An 18,241-nucleotide genomic window follows, 5' to 3' on the forward strand; every position below is an offset into this window, starting at 1 on the left:
CACCAACACAAAGAGAGAACAGCGCACAGTGGGTCGGAGGCTCCGGCTCATAATTGTTACCTACTTGTGTTTCCATTACCACATGTCCACATGTTCCCAGGGTCTGGACTGACTAAGCCGTGGTATAGGGAAATGTGGAAAACATGTAAATCCCTATAGTATATTGGATTTTTAGTGCAGGTCAAATCTCATAGGCCCAGCCATCCTGTGTGACATTAAGCTATTCATGTCTTCACCTCTGTATTTTGTGGTTATGTGCGTCGTTGCTGATGAACCAAAAGATTGAGGCTGAACTTTTTTTCTAACGTCATTTGCATTAACACGTGATCAGACAGGATGAGCCTCATCTGCATGCAAGAACGTGATTGTAAAAGTGTTATTCCTGATTTGCATGCAAGCAAGTGATCAAACTGTTTGTCCACGAGTAAGAAGAAAGACACCCGCAAAAGATAATTGGCACAGAAAGAGAATTTGATTTTAGGAAGAAGAAGATGCTGCCCCCCCCCCCCCCCCCCCCGAAAACATCATTTGTTACCACACATCCGAAACCTATTAGCGAGTTACAGTGTGCAATGGAAAGAGTGAGGTAAAAAAGAGAAAGGGGTCAGTACAGATGCACACATTTAGTCATCACATGAATTGTAAGTAGCTCATGCTCACATTTAGTCTTCATCTTTAATGAGGTCGGACCATGCTGCTTCAGCGATATGTACCCCCCGTTGCCATGGAGGCGGTGGCCATAGCGATGACTCTACTGAGGGCAGTGATGCCTGGTTTTAAGGAATAAGTCATGTTGTTTGGTCAGAAACTGCTTCAGGAATCAGGTCTCGTTCATTCAGAAAGAATTGTGACCTGTAGTCCAGTGATTGTGTAACAGTGACAGAATTTACAAACAAACAGAAAATCAGAAAAACCCTTCTGTCTTAGCTGAGGACATCTTCAGTCAATTATAAATAAAGAAACGAATTTACAATTAAATGAATAAATATTTACTTCACAGCTGTGCAGATACTTTGTTTACGCTGCCGAAAACACCTGTATATGAAGTTGGAAAAGCACAGATACACTGTGCCGATCAATCATTCACACCCAACAACATGGGAAAAAATCCCCAGAGATGAGATCCTCCTCTCCTCCTTCATCCTGACCAAACTACTGTTCTTTACAAATATCATATAATCTCAGTTTTAAAAGGGTATTGAAAAGTAGGAATTCATCATTCATACATAAAGAACAGCAGGTTTGGGGAGATGAAGGGAAGGACATGACTTAGAAGAAGTGAGCAGGGGCGGGAGGCGGGGCCTGAGGGGGGAACAGACTGTGACACGACGCTGATGAAGGCGATGGGAGTGAACCCAAACAGTAGAGTCATGAAAACCACAACAATCAGCTGAAAGGTGTTAAAACGTGCCACAGAGCTGAGGGGAAACTGCATTCATCACTAAAAAAGTAAGACGTCACATATTCCTGATAGTCATTGAATCCACTGGCACGGAGGCATAGAAGTCTTTATTAAAGCAGCTTTGATTTCTGGGAACGAGATCCTTACGTCGCGCCAACAAGATCTGTGGATTTTGTTCACGCAAATTAAAATCTTGAGTTCTACTTTTGGGAAAGCTTCACTTTTAAAATTTCTAATGTTTGCCTTTTGAAGTGGGATACGTTACATGACAAGAATGTTTGAATACTAAAAATTAAATGAAGCAATACAGTAATAGTAGGCACAGCACTGAGGTGTCCGACCGCTGGACACGGGGAAACGTGCATGACAAATAACCACAATGTCAACGATTCGATTTCTGGCCGCGGGACCTTTTGCTGCCCCGCTCACTCTCCGCACTGTCAACTCTCACATATCTACATGTGCACGTATGTAAAATATGAGTCACTGAGGTCTAAACAAGCTCAGTTGGTTTCAGTGTGTCCCCAGTCGCCTAACCAGGTGCACCGAGCCAGCCAGGTGAATATTGAAGAGCGCAGCAGATGCAGACTGACAGCAGGTAGAAACGGATGGAGACAGAGGCTTTGTCACTTGTTTGAGTGTTCTGTACTCACTGATCTCTCAAAATGAGACCATCATGATGCAATGGCTAACTGCTGGAAACTCCACTACAACAAACATGTGCCTGATATTCAGAGGGGGGATGAATACATGAATTTCTAGGTTAACAGGTTTACTGTGTTCCCACAGGGTAATCCCTCACTGACTCAAGTTACTGGGGAGCGCAGTGACATCCAAATTCTCTCTCTGTGTATGTGAATGTGAGTGTGTGTGTGTGTGCTCTCAATGTGTGTGCTTTCAATTTCACACATTCACACCATGAAGACACGTCAAGGGCAATTTTTGGGGGTCACTATCTTGGCCCAAGGACGCGTGAATGCGGGTGAGAGGAGCCGGAAATCGAACGATCAGTGGACGGACTCGGCCTCCTGAGCCACAGCTGCCACACGTGTCTCTAATTTCATACCTGAGCTACGACCAACTATGAATAAATACAAAGCTAGCTATGAGCTATGCATGAATCCAAACAGATAGGCTTAAACATGTTAACGCCACATGTGCAGGGGAGGGAATGATATATTTCTGCCATTTGCAGATAAGGTGTAATGAAGAAAAGATATCTGTAAATAATCAGACTGATAGTTGATATGCACATCAGCTGTGCTTTGTGAAATTAGCAAATGCTAACACACGAAACAAAAACGGTGGACATGGTACAAACATTACACCTGTGAAACATCAGCATGTTAGCGTTATAGCTGTGAGCATGTTGGCACGACGACGTTAGCGTTTAGCTCGAAGCACCACAGGCCTGCGGTGCTGAGAACAAGCAAGCACAAAGGCATCGAAGCAGAACTCGCAATCATTCTGACCTGAGGTTGAACACCATGTAAGATTGTTTTATATGTGTTCAACCACTTGTCTATCTGCCATCCATCCATCCATCCATGACTGCAAGACAGACAACAGCAGAGGAAGAGGAGGACAGAGAAAAGAAAGAAGAGGAGGAAGATAAAGATGAAGGAATGAGAAAATAAAAAGGTGCTGATTCTTGAGAAAAATCACATGATAGAGGTGACACACACACACACACACACACACACCTACCTACCTACAGCCTCTATAATCACCATGGAGGTGAACAGACGTGGACATTGCCAGCCTTTGTGGAGATGTTGCCATGACAACTGTCTATATTTACACCTGCGGCTGAATCGAGGCAGGGCGGTCTGGAGAAAGACAGCTAACTGTGTATCAGTACCAGACGTCTGAAGCCGTACTAAGTCAAAAGGTGATTCACGGCGGTTGTCAGACCTTCTTCTCACCTCAAATAATTTTGCACATGTTCCGACCTGCAGCCCCGGCTGGGAATTCAGCGGCAGACTCTCCCTGTGACTGCTGTTTATCCGTCCTGGTTGATACTCATTTTTATTGTGCCTTATACTTGAATAAACGAATGAATGATTTGAATGAAATTTATCGTCCTGAACTCACGTGTAGCACAACAAAAGTTTAGTTAATGAAAGACGAGCTCCTTGGACATATCGGCTGTTTCACAGGATTTGTGTGACTGATCTGAAGATAACATGAATCCCATGCATTTACTCTAAATCATTCCCGAGTGGACTGAAAACAGTGTTTGAAAACGAAGTGCACGTATTCTCAAGAGGGGTGCTGGGAAAGTCTATTCAAGTAGGAAAAGAAGTAACCAAGAAAAATATGAATAGAATGATGTGAACTATACCCAGAGAAATAAAACATCTCATTTCTTCTTTGGTAAAAATGCTCATTCAGTATTAGTTACAGTAGTGAGAGGAATATTCACTCTCCACGCCAGGATAATCTGCTCAGGAATTCAAACTGGCAACACACTTCACTAACAACTGAATCCTGTTGGAACTCATCCAGAGTTGTATTCTGAGGTAAAAGGCCCCGGGGGACCCTGATCTAACCCCAGACTGACTGCCGTCTAACATGCAGTACATGTCAGCAACCAGCAACATATTCCAGCCTGTGACTCATATTCAAAGTCCCAGGGCAGCGTCTAAATTTAAAAACAAACTTAAGCAGCGTTGTTTGTGATTAATGCAACTAACTTGCCTGTGCAGAACGACTTGGCTCCTTCTGGATGGAAGCCATGCTGGATCTCTCGAGTATTTCTCCCGGTCTAACTTTAGCTGCTGAGTCATGAGGCTGCTGGGATTTTTTTATTTATTTATTTATTTTCTCCAAACCCAACTTGGCTTTTGAAAAGCAGGTAAAGGAGAGCTTTACGTTTTTGCTTCCTGAATGAATCCACCCTCAGACTGTTACGTACCATCACTCCTCAAGGTTCAACTTATTCCAGAAAATACATTACGATGTTTGGGGGTGTTTGTTTTCCCTCATCAAACCCCCAAAACATGTCTAATCATCAATCAATTGAAAAGCTGCATAGAGTCTAACTCTACTCTGGACATGTAGGTATCAATCAAATAGGAATGTGTCATAATTTCGCGAAATATGTAAATCCTACATCAATCACTTATGATGACGACGCAATATTTGATTAGATTAATCAGCAGAAATAGGGCAGCAAGTATAAAATCAAGTAGCTTGAGGTAAAAGCTTTTACTATGCCCCGGGAGCTCAACACACTGCAGCTCAAGAAAACACTTGCAAACATCAATTTGAAGTCAAATTCATTACCAGCCATTGTCTTTGTTGTTTAATTAACTTTTAAACAATGCTGAGAGTGCCTTATTTCAAATGTTGAGTAGTTTATTTTTAGCGTTTCGTTTGATTATTTAACCTGATTTTATGTTTTTCGGTCAGAATCATTTTCTAAATTCTGTGTTTTATCACATTGCAAGGAGCCAGCTTTCACTGAGGGGTGCGTCCAGCTGCTTCTGACAGAACACAAAGGTGCAGCAGACTTCATCCTTCCTTCCTCCATCCTTCATTCATGTATATGTTGCTGCACAGAAGCCATTAATACTAAAACGTGGATGCTTCTCTCACACACACACACACACACACACACACACACACACACACCCACACACACACCTTCAGCACAGAAGACAAAATCAAAACAGTTCCAAGCTGAGCACTCAGATTCTGTTCCTGAGTTATGGCGTTGAATATTGGCCAGAAAAGTGTTTTTAGAAGAAGAAATGACATTAAGTAGCTGATTTGTAATGTGATTACAGCTACGTAACATCGTGCAAGACTTCAAGCAGAACATTTTATATTACAAGTTATTCTCCCGGCCCTTTTTGTGCCCCAAAGTTTACAGGTTAAGGCTCATGATTCGAAGAGTTATAGTTGTCACCAGTTTATGGGGATAATGCTTTTTGGGCCCTACAGTTGCAGAAGCACAGTTAAGCTGCTGGGGGCAATTTTTGGCGAGCCATATCCAAGCGGCAACCTCCGAGCCAGACAGATGAAGCCATCATGGAAGTAGCCAAAAACTTCCGGTTCTTCCAATGGCCGCTCGGGTCTGGCTCCAACAGTGAGTCAGTTGGAAACCCACTCCATGTTGGTGGAAAGGGAAATGCCAATCTTGGTGATGTGCGGAATTATAATTAAAGAACATTTTCACAGCTTTTTTTCGGCCTATTCTGTTTGTTTCTCTGGTCACGAGTGAGAGCGATGTAACAAGTGAAAGTAAAGCTACTTTCTCTTTGTCATTTGTTTTGTGTTATGAAACTGATTAAATGTCACATGGACGGAGGCTCCGGGAGGAGGGAAACTTTGTTCAAAACATGTTTTCTCCTTAGCCGCAAGCTTCCCTATCACCTTCCTCTCCATGCCTGCCTTGCCCCCAAGCCTGGCCTTTTGAATAACAATAATACCCCATAATAAATAAATATAATAAAGACAACCATGTGAAGCACAAGTACCTCCTCCACATCATTTCACTTTGAGCATTTCCTTGTGTGCCGTCTTCCTCCTCTTCATTTGTTGTCTCATCTTATCAGGTAAATGTCAGCGAGGGTGGATGAAAACATACAGCGCAGCAGAAACACGTGGCCCGTCCCGACTGTTCTGCAGAGAAAATAAACAAAGCCAGAGTGTGTGTGTGTGTGTGTGTGTGTGTGTGTGTGTGTGTGTGTGTGTGTGTGTGTGTGTGTGTGTGTGTGTGTGTCTCACAGCAGGGGGTTTTCCTCTCTGTTTGTTGATGTTCTTCGGCTGAGTGGAGAGGAGGCTTATCTTAATGGGACTGCATAGCTGGAAGGCCGGTCTTCACCATAACAGAAACCCAGACGCACAAACACGAAACACAAAACACAGCAAACAACTACCAACTAAAATCACCCAACATTACTGTCAGCTCGGTCACATGTTCATTTCCTGTATTGATTATAAGTCACTGGGTTTCACTTACAGGAACGGTGACACATTGCCCTCGCCACCAGCATTAGAAATACCCCGCAGGACAAGGATCAGGAGCCCTTTGTCCAGGGGCCAATGCAGCGTGATGACAAAAGGGGCCAAAATATTCCTATGATCCCAGAAGAACAATGCACCAGAGTGACAGAGGCAGCATTTGTTGTTCTATGCATGAAGCAGCATTAGATCATCGAGCCTAGTTATTATTTTTCCCCTTTGTGTTCCTTCTTTCTAGTGGACAGTTTGTGAATTGGACATACTTGTCTTTTACATAACAATCAAATTTCTGTTGTCCCCTCATGTCACATGACATACCAACACAATCCAGACAGGATCCGGTTCATTTGATCCAATTCACTGCAGCCTAACCTTAAACAACCCAGTCCAGTCCAGTCCAGGACAATCCAATTCAAACCAATCCATTCTGATCCAACCTATAACCCAGTTCCAACTTAACCCACTACAGTCCAGTTCAGTTTTACTGAACCTATTCTACATCAATCCAATATAGTCCGGTCTATGCCAGTGTTGTCGAGTGCAGTCCAGCCCGTCTAATTAAATTCCATCAAGTCCAGTTCAGTCCAGTATAATCTAAACTAGCCCACTCATTTCTAATCTGCTCCAGTCCAGTCCAGTCCAGTGCATTCAAGTCCAGTCCAGTCAAGTCCAGTCCAGTCGGTTAAAAGATGTTAAATGCAATCGAAGCTCTACAGACAGTCTCGACAGTGTGTGTGTGATACGACACAAACTCCATACATACATAAGCTTCATACAGTATATAAATATAAACTATAACACAGAGGACAATGAAGGTGACCCTGGGTTTTAGTGTTTTCAATGCTCAACGGAGACAATGCCTTTTATTACTGTAACATCTATAAGATGGTTATTATGCTGCTGAGTTCACTGAGTGTTGTCACGACGAGGTCTAAAAGACCAACGACAATGAAACAGACGAGAAAAACAAACAGACCACCCTCCTCCTCCTCCTCCTCACCTTCTTCTACTCCTCTGATCACTGTCTCACCAACCCTGAGCTGAATATCTGCTGGTGTTCATGTCACTGCAGCTGTGTCTGCAACTGTATATAACTGTGAGCAAGGACCATTTAAAATAGCACAGGTAGGCTGCTCTGTGTGCACGGTGAGCATGCACAGTAAGGGAGAAGGACTTTATGTTTCCAGAAACACACACACACACACACACACACACACACACACACACACACCACATGGCTTTGTTTGGGGTTCTTGGTCACTTTAACCCAATAGAGTGGACTGCTGGGCAACTAGTGAGGAATGAGCACTCACACACACACACACACACACACACACACACTGACTACTACAGAAGAGCCATCGGGGTTATGCTGCCCTCAGGTACGGCTAATGACACGGAGAGCAACCAGTGCAACAGATGGCCCTCGCCGAGTCATATGAGGGCCTCCGTTAGCAAGTGGCATGACAATGACTGTGTACTATTTACTTATTCACACCACTGAACACGTTTACACACATCTGGGCAGCATGATCACTCCTGGACCCAGGCTTTGTATTCCGCTTCTCTGTTTTTTTTTTTTTTTCCACGGATGGAAATAAAAATTGTGGAGCAAATCGTTACCACACGGAGGATTTTTATACGGAGAGACCAGCCGATGGCTGATACCGAGTTCGTGGGAAATCTTCTGGAAAAATTTTTTACCACTGGGTTCCTATTGGCCCCTTTATGCACACAGCTCATCCTCGGAGGATTGTGTGTGTCACCTCAACATTTCCATCAAGTACGCTGCCAAACCGAAATTTCCTTTTTTTTTGTGATCAGATTTTTATCATTTTCCTCGCAGTCCTGGAGATTAAAGTAGAAAAAACAGCAAAAAGACAAACATCAGTTCTTGCATACATAATATTAGACATGGATTCTTTTAACATAACGTACCAACATGCTGCTCTTATCCATCCATGTACGTCATGGCATTCAACAGCTCACCCCCCCCAATTTCCCTGGGTGGCACCTGGGTGAAACAATCCAAAAATAAATAAATTAAATAATAAATAAAAACTGAAGTTAAACTAAAATCTATACAAGCTGGAAACAGCTAGCCTAGTTAACTTTGGACAGGGCCGTTTTCCCCTACTTCCAGTCTTTATGCTAAGCTATATGCTAACCGAGTCTCAGCTGTTCGTGGCAGTATCATAACTCGCTGCAAGAAAGCAAATAAGTATCAAGTACCAGAAACATTCGTCCTTTAAATTCATAAAACTACATTTTGGATTGGGACCTTTTACAAAGCAGGAGGCGGGATCAGATAATAACGCAGGATTGGTCTTAATTGGTTTTGTACTTAGACGGTGCAAAGTGTCTAATGACTTTGGAATTAATGAAATGACCAAAAACTGACTGACATCCAACGATCATGGAGCTTGTGGGGCCCCGGTTTACGGCTTTTTCCGGTTGGTAATGTGGCTTTGGCTTTTCCACCACAAATCACTGCTGAACAAAAAAAGAGGAGGAGAATGGGGATGGACACATTTAGTAATAACGTCTTCTTGGCAACACGGCCTCAACACCGACACTGTAGAAAAGACGTGAAGGGGATAGAAAACTTTCACTGTTTCATTAATAATTTGTTAGTTTAATACTTTTATTCATTCATTCACATTCATTCATTCATTCATAAAAAAAAAAGCATGTGTGCTTGTGTCTGCTGAGCTAATGTATGATGCAAGTGTGACCCCTGCTGAGCGTATGAGACATTACAGCTGCACCAGCTTGATCACAAACTGTCAACATGATCATGAGGCAGCTGAAGTGTAAAAAACTAAAAACAAACGCAAAACACTGGAACTGGTGTAGATTTTTTATATGAGCTGATTACCTTGTAATTCATTAACAAATTCATATTATATTTGTTTGAAGGACTAAATTTTTATCTCCTGTTTTATGACTGAACAAAAATCGGGAGTACATTTTAAACTTTGTGTTTATTTTTGCAGAACTTTAAGAAAACATTTCAGCAGAACAGAACGAGCCATCAGTTTGTAGCAGACCAGAAGTTTCTGAGAGGTTTAAAACAGCTTGGTAAATGTGGACGTGAGTGATTAATGATTCACATTTGACAGAAAGTGAGCTGAAGGTTTAGTTAGAAAATAGCTGTAGTGCAGTGTGTCAAAATCTGGTAAGCATGCCTGTAAATTATATTTAATTAAGGTAATTTCATTTGTGACAAACTCTCTTCCAGGTCACATCAACGGGTCAGTGTGTGCCTCAAACCGCCCATCTTCTATTAAGTTCCATGTCACTGTCATACTGTTCCAGACTGGGATGTTTTAAGGATATTGGAATAACTATTAGTCATTAGAGTGTGAGTCACAGACTGTCTGAACACACAGTGTTGATCACGTATGCATGGAAATGTATTTTCCACTCATAATGAAGGACGCAGTAACACACACCGAGAGAGAGAGAGAGAGAGAGAGAGAGAGAGAACACACTAGATTAAACAGAAGTGGACAGGAACACTGTGTAGTTTCTCCATCATCAGAAGCAGCAACAACAAGAGCCAAATTGGTATTTAATCTCTCTCTAATAGTTTTTGGGACGTGATGGAAGGGGGAAGTCTGGTCCAAGTTTCTCATGAAGTCTCAAAGCTGCTCAGAAGGTTTATTATAGTAGTTTTAGTCATCTTAACTTGCAGACGTCTCCAAATATAACTAAACATTCATTACAACAATATATTCTGCATGTCATGCAACACCAGAACTTAGATTTAGAGAGAATACTTACAAGCTTCTACACAACTCAAATAGATGTGGTTTTCCACATTAATGGCTCAGTTACCGTACTCATCAGTCTTAAAATGTCCAGATGTGTCACATCACACTTGTAATAAGCTGCACTGGACCACGACTGGCTCCCAACGTAGCTGTGATGTCATGAAATCATAGAGGGACGTCCCACCTGTACGGGCTCAAATTAGGGTCACACAGATTTCTATAGAAAAAAAAGTATAAATATAAAAATATAAATCAACCTTTGTAAACGTGTGAAATAAATCTGCACGAGAAAGATTTGTATTGGGGGGGGCTGACCCTGTTTTTCCAGCTAAATCTGATTGGACAATGACAATCCAGTCGCACAGCAGAGTCCATTCAGAGGGCAGGAGGTATCATTATTTATCAAAAGGTAACAAAGACCCGCCCCCTTACCTGCCTCTAACTGGCTAGTACTCGTTTAGGTTCAGGCATGACAGGTGATGATTGGTTAAGGTTAGGGTAAGAATATCAGGGTAAGCCAGTCAGAGGCAACTTTTAAAAAGGTAACAGATGTTGATGAAGATGATGGTAACAGAACCACCACCCTCTGATTGGACTCTGCTCTGTGATTCTCCTTCAACCTTTGAAAACCTGTAAAATAAATCTGCATGAGAAAGATTTGTATTTGGGAAAACAGAAAAAAAAGACCTCAGAAGTGAAAGAATAAGTGTTTTTGTGAACAGATACGAAGCAGAAAACCTGAGCCTGTTTTTACACCTGAATCTGATTGGACAATAACGGGCCAATCACAAATGCATACTCAAATTTTCAAGATGGACGATGGCTCCATCTTGAAAATCTAACACAACTTTCCAGGTTGCCTCTGACTGGCTTACCCTGATATTCTTACCCTAACCTTAACCAATCATCACTCGTCATGCCTAAACCTAAACGAGCGTTAGCCAGTCAGAGGCAGGGGTTGGAAAAAACATTGAAGGGAAAATAACAAAAGCTCCTGTTACTGGATTGTTTGTCCAATGAGATTCAGGTGGAAAAACAGGAGCTGCGGTGGAAAGTAAAAAGTCCTTTAGCAGAGTTCAAGGAAGGACGTGAGGCAGAAGTCATAAGGACCCAAGAGAACTCTAGCTTGATCATATGGCAGCGGATGTTTCTGACGTGAATCCCTTTAAATGTTGCTCAACACACGTACAAAGATGAATGTAGGTGAATCTAAAAACAACAACTATTGCTGCTGCTGCTGCTGCTGCTGGTGGTGTCAAACTCTTGTCCATACACAATACAATAGGAGCGTACCAGCAGCAGGTGTACTGGACCTTTGATGTCATGGTAACCATAATGAAGGTGTGGTTATGGTATGGAACAGGTTTAAATAAGGTCAAAATAAGCTGCAGTGTGCTTGTGTTTTTTTTGTTGTTTTTTTTACAGGCCGACATCCTGAGAGTTTTGGGCGTTTCAAACCTTCAAGGCCCAAAACTTCCCGCTGAAGAAAGTTTCAACATTCTTATTTTCAGCAGCTTGTGCAGTGAAAGAAACTTGAAATGACAAAGTGGTTTTATATATGTACACACACACGCACGCACGCACGCACGCACGCACGCACGCACGCACACACACACACACACACACACACACACACACACACACACACACACACACACACACACACACACACACACACACACACACGATGTGTTACCTGTATGACATGTGTTGGCTCTGTGTCGGGTGACGGTGATCTGTTCCCATGTGCTGGTCACTCTGTCTCCTCTCTTCCTCCTACTGATTCTTCCATTCCCTCTCACTTTGTTCCGCCCTGTTACAGAATGTCATGGCATCAGACATCGTCAGACCAATCAAAGGGAAGCTCAGTACTGACCGATTTAGAGAGGCACTCAGGTTAAAATGTCCCTGCACTTGCATGGTGTTCTGCTGTTGGAAACCCCCCCCCCCAATGTTCCTCGCCCACACTGTTACACATCATTCTTCCAGGTTAATCCGGCCTGGTAATCACTCCTCACAGTCTCAGCTCTCCCTCCCACCTGCTCGCAGAGAGAAGTTTCAAATGTCATAAACAGTTTCTATTTACCAAAGTAAAAACTGCACATGCATCTGTCTGCAAAGTGAAGGTCAAACATCCAAGAGAAGCAACAATAAGAAAAACAAATTCTTTTGATCAGTTTTAACTATTGTGATCACGAATATCACTTGATGCATATAAACCTTCAGCAGCAGGAGGCCGCAGCCACACGGGAGAACAACCGCACAGGGTGAAATCACCTCATTAGTTACCAACACAGGTTCTTTTCATTTGCAGGTAATTACACTTAAACACTTAATATCACACCGGTTGTTTAACCTTGCATCGCTTTACACGGCGTGCACATGTTTTAACGCTGCGGGGGGAAACTTCCTGTTACATTAACCGTTTGTGTGTCTTTGTGTTGAGTTACCGTGGTTGGTGGGAGGTCACTTCCTGGTGGAGCAAAAGGTGAGACTGAAGGCTGAGGACTGTTAAATCTGGGAGCCAGCTGATTGGGCCAAACCAACTGCTGATGCATCATGGGGGAGATTTTGGGTTCAGTTAGCTTTGCTTGGTGTTAAGTTATAGTTGGGCGTCCATTTTGTTTATCCCTCTGTGTGTTATTTGGTTACATGTTCTGTCCTCCATGTTTGTTCAGTATTATCTTCAGGATAGTTGTTTTGTTGACCTCTTTTAAAGGCCGAATTATAACACTCTTGTTTTGTAATATTTGGGTAAATGAAAGAATTCCTGCGTTCTTGTTGCCTCACTGCTTTTTATTTGATTACTTTTATTATGAAATACAGAAATACAGTGATCCACTCTCAGTGTAGAGGCCAGAATTGAATGGTTTTCCACCTTTGTCTTTACAATGCAATAAAAATACTCATTATAACTTGTTGACGGTGGATAAAAGGAGAGCGGATAAAGCCGCATAACTACAGGGCTCCGATTTTTCTGCTCCACCTCTGGAAGTCAGTAACCTCAAGACAACTACATATTCACAACATTAACTCTACCAGGTGAGCGTGTACCATTAGGGCCGAGTCCACTGCACCTGTCATAGAAAAGGCAATAAAAAAGAAAGGCTAAAAAATTAACTTTTGACCTTATAAAGACTCTGAGAGCTTGTACAAAAAATGAAAGTTAAGGAAAGTAAAACAGATTTGACTTGTTTCCATTTTCCACAGGAACCATAAAGAGTTGATGCTGTAGCAGATAATTCAACAAGTTCATATTGTAATAACAAGTGACGGCCACACGGTGGTGCTGCAGATCCATGTCTGAGCTTCGTCACTGCTCATCCACCGGTAAGAACAAGCCATTGATTATTGAGGGATTCTTTAATGCAAATACGTCAGATTGATACAATACAAATCATCTCAGTTAAGATACAGAACAGATTACAAGTTAACAATAAATTAACGACATCTGATTTATTTTTGAATGAATGTAAGCTTTCTGAATCTTTATTTACAGTATTTCCAAATAAAATGTTGTGTGTTTTTAACATTATAGCAGGAACAATTTTCAATAAAAACAACTGACGTAGCGGTGTTCCTACCACTGGGTAGAATCTGTGGGAAAAAAAAGAAAAAGCCTGTGACAAGTTATTGATTCAAAGCAGCTGCTGAAAAGCTTTTACTCATGAATCCTCCATCTTTCCTGCATTGTTACACTGTTGGACGACTCCTCTTTGAAACCAGCACACAATAGCAGCACCACTCCACCTGCTACCGACTTTCCAATTACCTTTCCCTCTACCCTCCCCTCGGCGGCCGGAGCCACAGTGCAGCATTAGTCCAGCAAAAGATCCAGTGACAATGGCTGCATCGCTATGGAATGACAGGAAGTACAAAACCAACCAATGGGTGCAGCCAAAGCATCCTCAACTCTTCACTTCCTGGTTGTGTTTTCAAATATTTTGTGTGTCTCCGGTGGAAACTAAAAGAATTGTACTTTGAATATCTGCTGTCCTCACGTTGACTTTCACACTACGGTTCATTTTGTGTTGTTTTGAACAATTTTATGCACTGAAGTAAAACATGGCAAAACAAGATGTCCGGTGCAGCGGTTCGAAATATTTACACAATATATCGTATCCTTTAAAATTCACTGTGATACAAAATGTGGGAAATAATCTAAAACCTCTCACTAAACAACAGCAATATTCAATTTGGAAAAAAAAAAAAATCTAAACTCAATGTCCACTTACTGGCTTTACCTTGAGCTTTCCACCACTTCTCATGGTCTTCATCTGCAGATAGAATTTGCTTAGTGCATGGAGTTGACCCACTGAATACTAAAATAATTAATCTTGTTAAATCTTAAAGCTGATGGAGTTGATTCGGCCCTGATCAGCAGATCATCCACTGATGAAGACCATGAGATGTGATAGCAAGATCCAGAAAAGGCTGGTAAGAAGCCCATGAGTGAAGGTTTTTTTTTTTTTTTTTTATTAATTGGTTAATTAATTGATTCATTTCTTGTCAAACGAATGATTCTGTAGCTTTTTTTGTGCAGTTTTGTGCAGGTTTAGAGCAGATTTCACAAGAATCCTGTTGCTTTTTGTCGACACAGCAGCGCCCTCTTCCTGTTATTTGCCATAACGCAACACAACTGCATCGTCCTCGAGCACAGTCGTGGTCGGTGGACACCTACGGGCTTTTACTGACGATGCCGTTTATTACATTGAATGTGATAATTACAGAGAGAGATTAAACGCTTCACACAGCAGCTTTGAACTCTTGAACTGAACAATCTGTGTATAAAATGTCAAGACCTCAAATCATAAGTCACAGACACATCAGTACGATGACAGTCATGATCACAAGTGCCAGTATTAAAAACGGTAATCATATTTTATCCTGTACATACAAACAGCACACAGTGCCGTTTGACAGCTTACATTAGGTGCATTAGTGTATCCATACAAATGTGTCAATAAGATCTATGATATTGATTTAATATTCAACATATTTTTTTGTCCATATACTTTAGTTTCAACAAGACGGGCATTTACAAACTACAAAGATTTTCAGAGCACAAAATTAAACTTACATTTAAAATATGTACATCACACTCATGGAAAAACTGCACAGAATGCATTAAACAGGCTATGAAGTGGATGGACAAACTGTGTGTGCGTGTGTGTGTGTGTGTGTGTGTGTGTGTGTGTGTGTGTGTGTGTGTGTGTGTGTGTGTGTGTGTGTGTGTGCGTGTGTGTGTGTGTGTGTGTGTCAGCATGTAGGTAGTAGGAATTATTTATTTTACATTCACAGTTGCAGAGGAAAGGTGGGCTGGGAGAGAGAGCATATTGGCCATATCCACCACTAATAGAAATATTACAAACACTGAGAATTTCATGATTATTCCCAGACACACCATCTCAGATTTTACAACATACTCTAACAGAATGTACCTGTTCTCTCTCTCTCTCTCTCTCTCTCTCTCTCTCTCTCTCTCACACACACACATGCGCATATACACACACAAATAGGGATACGGTCTACGAGCGGCAGCAGCCAGCCGTCCTCATTTCTTGGTCGACGTATTCCTGCAGCTGAAACTTTGGTTCGTCAGGCTCCTTCATGGTCCTGTGCTTCAGTTCTCTGAGACACACACAGGGACACAGAGACGGTGACATGAAGCTATGCTAGCTCGGCCAACAATGAGAGGTGGCAACATTCAAATTTACCTGACAGATATAAAACCTGGTCTCAACCCAAAACGAGTAACGATTCCTGTGAGTTAAGATCTTAATTAGCTCATCTGAGCTGACAACATGGCGACTTAACGACCGTGTAAGACTATCTACAGAAACGACTCCAAGTGTAGAAGAGAAACAACATTCACGTAGAACATTAAAACATAAAAGAGACGCATAGTGATCCAGGTTTGTCGGTGGTTAATCAGATCTTATGTTGCTTTTAATTTCAGCGTTTGTGCATCATTGCAGTGAAACGAACCAAAACGTGTGGTGAGATGAGGTGGAAGAGAAAATGGAAGAGAGAGACGGATGATAAGTGAGACAGAGAGAGAGAGAGAGAGAAAACGGAAGAGGGTGAAAACATGAGCTAGAGGACAAGAAGAAGAAAAGATTTGGTTTTAGATTCTGTATCTGCAGGTTGTTATGTGCCAGACTGTCATGCTATTCTTGGCAACGCCCAGCCATGCCAGCCTGTTACCATAACAAGGCAGCTCCCACACAAACTGCCCGACACTACACACACCGAGTGAGACACACACTTTAAATAGCACTCTCATTATCATCACTTTTATTTTGAGACAAATAAGACTGTTTGGTTTTTGGTTTCGTTTTTTTGTCGTCGAGAGAACAAACCTGTAATTTGTGAGCGTGAGAGTCACCACTGTATCTGAATGTGTGGCCTCGGGGGAACCAATGGAAGTGCACCCTGCTCTCCCCTGTCAGTACCACACCTGCTGGAGTTTGGCTATCTCGCTCTCCGCTTTTAAATTTGTTCCTGTGTTGTGTTGCAGCAGCCCTCCTTCACGCGTCCTTCATTAACAATGCAGATTTCTTGAAAGTGAACATGAAAAGGAATCACACGGCGTCACACCCAGCGGTTAAAAAGAGAGTAAAACATTAATGATTAAGGGTAAAAGGACGTGAAGGAAACTGACAGACATGAAACACGTGACTTGGCGGCAGACGAAAACATCTGTGAGGAGCGACGAGGAGGAGTGTAACGTTGTGAAGTTATTACAGGTTAACGTCCCAGATTCTGTTGAGGCTTGCTTTAATTAGCATGATCACCCAGGAGACTGAGCTTCATGTCCCGCTAAACTTTTTGACTTTGTTATCTTGTTGTTTTCAGTTTTCAGTGGCTGCTTGGTTACATTTTGCCATCGAAACTTCTTGGTTATATGGTTTATTTACTTTTTATATACCTATGTGAGAGCGCAACAAACAAACAATTAAATAACAAAATAACAGACTGACTCAGTAATGTCAGTTTTTGATGTCCAGCAGCAATTTCTTATCTCTAACATTAGCCGACGTTAGCCTCCATAAGCTACTGAGCATGGGTGCGTTTTATTGCTTATGAATTCAACTTTGTATTTGTGTTTTGTGTTTTGTGTTTTGTATTCTCTCCCTTTAAGATATAAAGCTACTTTCATGGATCACCAGATCTACCAGGGGACGAACGGCCGATTTCAACGTCCCAGTTCTAATAGCTTAACAGGCAGAGCGCACGAGCTCTCGACTTCACACGGCCGTGTTCCTTCAAAGTAAAAAGTTATATTTCAGTCAGAGGACACAGGGATCCGCGCTGCGCTCTTCATACTGCGCTGTCGTGTGTGACTCACTTGGCCACAGCGGTGAAGGCCAGCTCCACGTTCAGTCCAGATTTAGCGCTCGTCTCCATGAAGGGAACTCCAAACTCCTGCACAGAGAAACACACAAACATGTTATCAGTTGTGTGTTTGTACGTCTATATGTGTGTGTGTGTGTGTGTGTGTGTGTGTGAGGTTCATGAGTGATTTAGCTTTAGCTTTAGAGCGATGGTTTTGAGTACCTGGAGACAGAGGACAGGGCTGCTGATCAATACCAATAATTCAAAAATAATTCTGATGGGTTCTGGCTTTCAAATATAATTTTCTCCCCCCTTTGTTGTAATTCATAAAACAGAGACAGCTCAGTATGTAGTCGATGCAAGATGCTCCAAGGTCTAATCTCATTCTGTGTGTGTGTGTGTGTGTGTGCATGTCAATATTCCCGCTGTGTGTGTGTGTGTGTGTGTGTGTGTGTGTGTGTGTGTATGTGTGTTACCTTGACAACTCCCGAACCACTTGTGTTCATATTTAGTCTAACATGCCTCTCAGAACTTATCTGAGCGAACCGGCCTGGAAAATGAAGTTAGCAAGCAAGCCCCCCCCGCTTTGACTCAGTACTAAAGTCAAAGAAATCTGAGGAGAAGTCAACTTTTTGAGTCCCATTCATTGTGAGAACTTTTATTGCTCATGTGAAACAATCTTTAAGTGGTAAAGTTGGTGCCTATGGAGCTACAGTGTACTTTCCCCTCTACTGGCCTTGAAGTTTTTCTCCTG

The 18,241-nt window shown here is 42.1% G+C and overlaps 1 protein-coding gene across 1 annotated transcript in view; it reads right to left on the reverse strand.

Moving 5' to 3' along the window:
* Positions 1-15,608: 15,608 nt before the first annotated feature.
* Positions 15,609-18,241, reverse strand: part of LOC111219829 (ras-related protein Rab-26-like) — a 75,949-nt gene continuing 73,316 nt past the window's right edge. The window contains exons 8-9 of the mRNA XM_022742645.1: positions 17,501-17,577; positions 15,609-15,780 (exon numbers count right to left, since the gene is read on the reverse strand). Of these exons, the coding sequence (XP_022598366.1) occupies positions 15,678-15,780; positions 17,501-17,577 (180 nt within the window). The 3' untranslated portion in view covers positions 15,609-15,677. The remainder of the gene's footprint in view (positions 15,781-17,500; positions 17,578-18,241) is intronic.

This window comes from Seriola dumerili, unplaced genomic scaffold, assembly GCF_002260705.1.
Source record: "Seriola dumerili isolate Sdu_G_001 unplaced genomic scaffold, Sdu_1.0 BDQW01000068.1, whole genome shotgun sequence".
NCBI lineage: Eukaryota > Metazoa > Chordata > Actinopteri > Carangiformes > Carangidae > Seriola > Seriola dumerili.